The following is a 7,183-nucleotide window of genomic DNA, read 5'->3' as shown; positions in this document are numbered from 1 at the left end:
CGGTCTTGCGGCAACCACATGTGACGACCCCGGGCTGGACTCCGCTTCGTCCACGGTGATAGCCGATCCGGCGATCCACAGCGCAAAGTTGTTGTACTTCCTCAGCGACCAGCACGGATCAGCTCCAGGTATGACGAAGCGGATATCATCCTCTTTTGGAAGGCCAAACAAAGTAGTTTAGCTTTCACAACGAAACACACAGCGCCTTCACGACATGGCGGTGGCAACAACAATACTACAGCGAGAATAAAAGTTACGCCTTCTTTCTTTGCGTGAACATTTGGGCGGCGTTATGCAAATCTTCCCAGATAGTGACGTAGATATGTTGGGGCGTGTTAGAACGAGCCGTTTTAGGTAGGCGTGGTTGACTCTTAACTTTTATAAAGAATATCTCTTTGGATTTGAGACTTTAGTCTTTGCAACTTTACAGATCCTCTTTATGCACCAAGAGCTTGTAACACTCCAAAGAGAAAGGAAAAATTGAAATCGCATCATATGACCCCTTTAACTGATAACTACTCGGTTCATTATACACACAACACAGGAAATGCAGTTTTTCTCATCGTTTACACATTTATCACAATTGCTTTAGAGTATTAATACAGTTTTTCTCAATCGATTTGACACTTTTCTCCAATGCAATGTACTTGTTCTCAAAACAATTAGCACAGCCATCCAAACACAAAATTATCTTAACCAAACAGTTCAACTTTATTGCAAAATGAAGCACTGCAATTTTTTCTAATGCATTTATTAAAAGTGAATATTAACATCAAATCTATAGGTGTGTTCTCTATTGATTATAAAAACACATTCAGCTGTTGATACACAAATATGCTAATGAAAATACATGTTTATTGCAATTCTTCAACAGGGAGTTTTGTTTTATATATTGTGTATACCTAAACTAAATAAAAATTGTTATCCAAATCCTATCACCCATGTGAAAAACTAATTGCCCCTTTAAACTTAAAATCTGTTTGTGCCACCTTTAGCAGCAAGAATGGCAAACAAACTTTTCTGATAACTACAGATCTTTACACACACACATACACACACACACACGTGTGTTTGCTGTATACATTAATTATCCTGTTATCCTGAATTATTGATCTTGCCTTTCATTTACATCTGAAAGAGAATTTAATTGCACTTTATCTACACTACGTTTGCTGCACTTGCATCACAGGAGAAAAATATAAGTAGGTTGAATCCATGCTTAACAAGCTCCTGTCTCAACATCTCCACAGGCCTCTTCCTTTGTGACTGGTGTGATGTTGTTCTGGACCATATCAATGCTCTTGTTCCATTCAAAATAAACTTGATTGTGTGTGAAAACCGGTACTGGAAAGTTTTGTGAATGTGCAATGACATAGAAATACCATAATGACAAATGGAACGAGCTGTTGTTTTTGTAGAATGAAGTGTCATAAATGACTGTCATGTTATTCTAAAATTTGCCATCCACTCATCGTCTGTGAATTGAAGCAGAACAACATACCATTAGTCATCACTTTATACTCTCATCCACAGACAGCTTGTTTTGGCCGTGGGAATGGGTGGTTTTACTGCTTGATAAATATAAGCAGCACAGTACAAAGCTGCATATGCTCATCGTCTCCTAATTGGGATCCAAGATGAATATGAAGTCTGCTCTTTAAAACAAAGAAAAGAAACAATGTCTGGAGAATAGTATGTGGGACATACTATACAATATACATACTATACTGAAAATAGTACAGCGGGAAACTCTGTATAAGTTTGCAGTGTGCACATGCCAATAGATCAAATCCGATATTGAAGCTTGTGACATAAACGTGCACATCGACCCGGTCACTTTATTTAGCATTCATGTAAATACTATATCTGTGACTTTGTAGTGTGACCTCCACCAAATCACCTTGAGTAGAATAAGTGGTGTTGGGCATTGAGGTATACAGTAATTCTATGCCAGGGGTGTCCAATCCTGTTCCTAGAGGACCACTCTCCTGAACCAAGCTCCAAGCCTAATTAAACACACATGAACCAGCTAAACAAGGTCTTTAGACTCACTAGAAATGAAGCTACTTCAACACAAGCCTCCAAGGTTAGCGAAGAAAAGTAAGTAAATAATAGTAAATAATAATAGTACAGATTATTTTCCCTGATAAAACATTCAGCAACAATTTCAGGGCTATTAGGGGCTACACAGAGATAGTATTGGTGTTTTGCGTGATGTGTAATTTTGTAACTTTGGTTAATATTTGGTTATGTCAGCTGTGATGCATGCATGTAAGGCTCATCACTGCAAATACACATTTACATTCACTCACAGTTCATTTGAAAACCAAATCTGCACCTAATCTTCTAAAACTAAGGAATACATGCAAAATGGTTGCATGGTAAATAATTGATATGTTCTAGTATTTTCTATTTCAAACTTCTTCAAAGGATTTTCTGAATGTCCAGTGATTGCTCGGTACTCTGGATAGTAAAAAATACAATATGAAGTTATCATATTTTTGAAGTTTAAGTATCTTCTTTAGTACACAGGTTCATGACTTGTCCTGAATTGTTTTCCTTTTTGTGTTGGAGTGTGCTCCCCAAGAAATGTCAAATGCTGGTTACACTTTATTTTGATAGTCCACTTTAGACATTCTACTAACTATAAGTAACTTTGTAACTACATGTCAACTAATTCTCATTAATTTGCAACTACATGTCTACTAACTCTCAGAGTGGACTGTTAGGTTAGGTTTAGGGTTAGGGTTAGTAGAATAAGTTGACATATACTTGCAAAGTTTCTTATAGTCAGTATGTTGTATGTTGTGGACCCATCAAAATAAAGTGTTAGAAGATATTAAGCAGACAGACTACTAATACTCCAATAACTGCTAGTCGACCTGTAGTTGCCAAGTTACTTACTGTTAGCAGAATGTCTAATGTGGACTATTGAAATAAAGTGTTACCCAAAAGCTTGCTCTCAAATGTCTTTGCATTCAAAAGCAGAAAATGGCCTCACATACACTACAGTATAGGCTACTGCAATTTTCTGCCTTTGAATGCAAAGTTGACTTTTATAGAACTACCCATTATCAGGTCTGAAATGTCTTCATCAGTTCTTCCTCAGGGCTTCACATTCATGTTGTGCTTTTGATCTTACAGTTACTGTCACAATAGCATAAAAAAATTATACAGCATTTGAGTGCAGTGAAACTACCTACCTGCAGAGTTCAGTTCCAACCCTGCTTCAGCACACCTGCCTGTAATTATCAAGTGCTCCTGAAGATCTTAATTAGCTGGTTAAGCGGTTTGATCAGGGTTGGAACTGAACTTTGCAGGAAGGTAGATCTCCAGGACTAGGCACCCCTGGAATTTATCTTATCCATACTTTTTAAATAGCTACTTGGAATGATTTAATAAGTAACAGAGTGATTTTTATTGGGATGTACAACACATTTAATTCATTATGTTGGATCCTACATGAATCTTACCTGCACCTGTGTGCCTCCGTTCGCACCTTTCACTTCTTTAGCTACGGCCCAGCCTAAAGGCAAATGCTTGCCAGTTTGTTTGGATGCTGTCCAAGATATGCTTTACTAGATCTGATTTGCATTTCTGCAACTAAGTATTTCCACAGAGTACCAGAGAGAGTCCCATAAACCCATTTGAAAAAGAATAAGAGAAATTCCAGCTTTGCAAAATATGTTCTGATGGTTTAACAGCTGGAGACTGTGTGTGGAAATTAGCTTTCTTTGTCTGTTTCTTTTGTTTGTTAAAGTTAGGAGACAAACAAATAAAAAAAATGTTTTTTTGTATATTGTTCAGATCAAAATTAATTCTGGGACCACTGCATGAAACCAACTTGGGGCACATGCAAAAATGTTTAATTCCATATTTACCGGCCCGCAGTTTCTTACCTATGAGGTTCATTTGACTGGTTAAATGCACCCGTTTTGTTTGTCTGTGAAGGTGTGCTGTGATTGGTCACACCATCACACTAATTTGTCATTGGCTGTATGTAAGTTAAAGTAAGAGAGAGTCAGTGTCATCATGCACAGTTCTGTACTCAACTTCAACTGATCACTGAAAAAAAAAACAAAAAAAAAACAGAACGTCTTCAGTGGAGGAAGATGAAGACGACACTCGCTCTGCTCCTAATCATGGAGCTCTGCGGACTCCCCTCCGGTCTCAAAGAACATTTCTTTGTAAAAGAGAAGATGACATGGGATTCTGCAAGCAAGTACTGCAAAACTTACTTTCATGACCTTTCCACCTTCACCAACGAGAACGAGGAACAGCCATTTTTGGAAGATGCAGCTCATCAACCTTCTCATGCCTGGGTTGGACTCTACAAAGAATCAGGAGTCTGGAAGTGGTCAGGAGGTGAAAATGCAACATATATTAACTGGGATACAAGTAATAAACAACCTGAAAATGGCTGTGCTTTTCTACACAAAGGCCATAAGAAACTACATGACATAGACTGCAATGATAAATACTCCTTCTTCTGTATGAACATATCAGAGTTTGTTCTGGTGCTGCGGAATGAGGCCTGGGAAGGAGCTCTGGAATACTGCCAAAAACAAAACAATGATCTAGCAAGTCTGAGTTCACTTAGCATGATGGATTCTGCTTTAGGGAAAATCACACAGGCTCAAACTGAATATGTGTGGACTGGTCTGCGCTTTCTAGCAGGGGACTGGTTCTGGGTCAATGGAAATGTTCTTGACTACACAGCCTGGTCTAAGACAGGACAGCCCCAGTGTCCTGCCAGAGACCTTCGTTGTGGAGCCCTGGACACGCAAACAAGGGATTGGACAAACAGAGATTGTGAAGAGAAGCTCAACTTCTTTTGTTCTGCACAGGCAGTAAAAGGTAGGCCACCTGTTCGTCTCACAAGCCCAACTCCCCAGGAAGGGCATAATTACAGTGGACCATGCTTAGGTTTATGGATCTTTACGTTTGTATTTTTCCAGAAACTGCATATAATTTTATTTTGATACAAGTAGTTTTATATGCCTCAAATGTAAGCTTCTTTAATTGAGAATGCATATTATATTCATACATATTTTTATATGTTTGTCTTTTGTTATAAGGAATACTTTTAGGAAAGTTATAATTCTGCCTATATATATTTTTTATATTTTGCAGTTCAACAGCAACAAAAACAACAATAACAACAAGAAAACATCTTGCAAAAGCCCCCCACCCAGTAGTATATGTGAATCCAGCATAACTACAGTAATATGTGATTATCTGTATAAATACAGATAATAATAATAATAATAAATAAATTACCAATTTTACAGGACTTTCAAAACCCTGCAAATACACTGCAAAAAAGCCTGTCCAACATATCCTGCGGGTTACCAGAGCAATCGTCTGGTGATTATTTTCACCAACAGAGCGAGCTGCGAGCTACACTTATTACTTGGTCGTGCACCACTATTTTAGACATGAAGAACCTGGATGAGAGATTGTCTTCAATTATCAAAAGAAACACATGTAGGCTACTATATAACAGGGCTGAACAGGATGTGAGATTTTGTATGTTTTTTTTTTTCTTGTACATAGATTTGTGTCACAACGCATAATTAACACACATATCTTAATTGAACGACTTGGGTAAAAGTACACACACACACACCTTCCTAAAATGCAAAATAATGTGTCTAATTAGAGATATTAAGAACCCGTGCCCAAAACACAAATTTTAAATGAAATCTGAAAAGTTTAAAAAGTTTTATTTTGTCTATATATTCACGGTTTGTGAAAATGATAGAAATTAATTAGAAAATGTCAACAAATATATTTGTTAAATGCAGTTTTATTTATCATATGTTCTCGAATTGGTTTTATTTTTGAAATGTGTTTTTTGTAAAGTTATAATCTTATAATATACAATTTGATCGGTTTGATTTTTGCAATGGTTACTGTTTACTATTTGTCATTATGTGATTTTTGGTGAATTGTATTAAAACCAGTTAGGTTAACCTGCAAATATCATAATAAATATAAATAATAAAACATGGAACCCGCAATAATAACAATAAAAAAAAATTTAAAAAAAACATACAAAAACATTGTGTCCTGTATTTTTTTTAATTAATAGATCATAACAAGTGAGATTTCAATGATATTTTGACCACTGCACTGTAAAAAATGATGTGATGAAAAAGCCATGACAACTCATTCGGTGCAGGTCGAGCTGGAGGCCCTGGAGAAGCAGATCCGCGACCTGGTGGAGAAGCAGGCCTCTGCTGCCTCCAGACGACGGCGCTCTGCACCTGATTTTTAGACTGGCGTCGTAGAACGCACAGAGCACGTTGTCTGGGTAGCTGGTGGTGCTTGCTTGCAGCTGGAAAAGTCTAATATGGTCCTTGAGAGCTTTGTCCCCCTGCTCCAGCAGGAGGAGGTATTCGGGGCGAAGAACGGCATCCATCCAGGGAACACAATGGAAAAAAAGACACTGGGAAAAAGAAGAAAACAAACGGAGAGGAAAACACAGAGGTGACTGTATTCGGTCGGAACTTCTGTCACAATACGCTGTTTAGGAAGCACGCAGGAGGCATGAGTAATCCACGGAACACAGGAGAAATCCACACAATAGGCACTGGAAAACACATACATAAATGGTAGACCCGACAAACACAGAACGCAAAAGGCATTGACTTAAATACAAGAGGACAGGAACATGACCAAATACATGACCAAATAAGGACAAACAGGAACAGAAACAGGTGCAAAACATGACACAGACAGTCCAGAATCCTGACAATGGGTCTAAAAACCCGTATTCATTTCCCATGTTATTTCAAACTTCGCTGGGCTTTTTTTAAATCTTTTGAAATCAGTTTATTTGAGCATTTAATATTCCCTGCTCTATAAATTACATGATCCATAAATATTCATAATATCTTTTCAATGACCACAAATTAATATTTATTGATTTTTTCCTAGGTTTTGTGTTACTACATCACATTTACACACATGGGTCAAAAATTACCCATCAATGTAAACATGATAAAACAAAAGAATAAAGAGATTTCGATAAAGAGATAATTATTTTAGCAGCTATTTAGATCAACACATGTAACACTTGAAATATGTTTATTTGCCACTTTGTCACACATAACATACACATATCACTGATAACCGATAACACTGAAATTGAACTGTCTGTAGTGCAACTGTAGTGAAT

The 7,183-nt window shown here is 37.3% G+C and overlaps 1 protein-coding gene across 1 annotated transcript in view; it reads left to right on the top strand.

The window, feature by feature from the left end:
- The window catches only part of LOC107670300 (macrophage mannose receptor 1-like), a 25,764-nt gene that overhangs the window by 14,620 nt on the left and 3,961 nt on the right, over nt 1–7,183 (top strand). The window contains exon 2 of the mRNA XM_016462867.1: nt 4,113–4,857. Coding sequence (XP_016318353.1) covers nt 4,113–4,857 — 745 coding nt within the window. The remainder of the gene's footprint in view (nt 1–4,112; nt 4,858–7,183) is intronic.

Source organism: Sinocyclocheilus anshuiensis, unplaced genomic scaffold, assembly GCF_001515605.1.
Source record: "Sinocyclocheilus anshuiensis isolate Anshui unplaced genomic scaffold, SAMN03320099.WGS_v1.1 scaffold732, whole genome shotgun sequence".
In the NCBI taxonomy this organism is placed as follows: domain Eukaryota; kingdom Metazoa; phylum Chordata; class Actinopteri; order Cypriniformes; family Cyprinidae; genus Sinocyclocheilus; species Sinocyclocheilus anshuiensis.
This window is presented reverse-complemented; position numbering and strand designations above follow the sequence as displayed.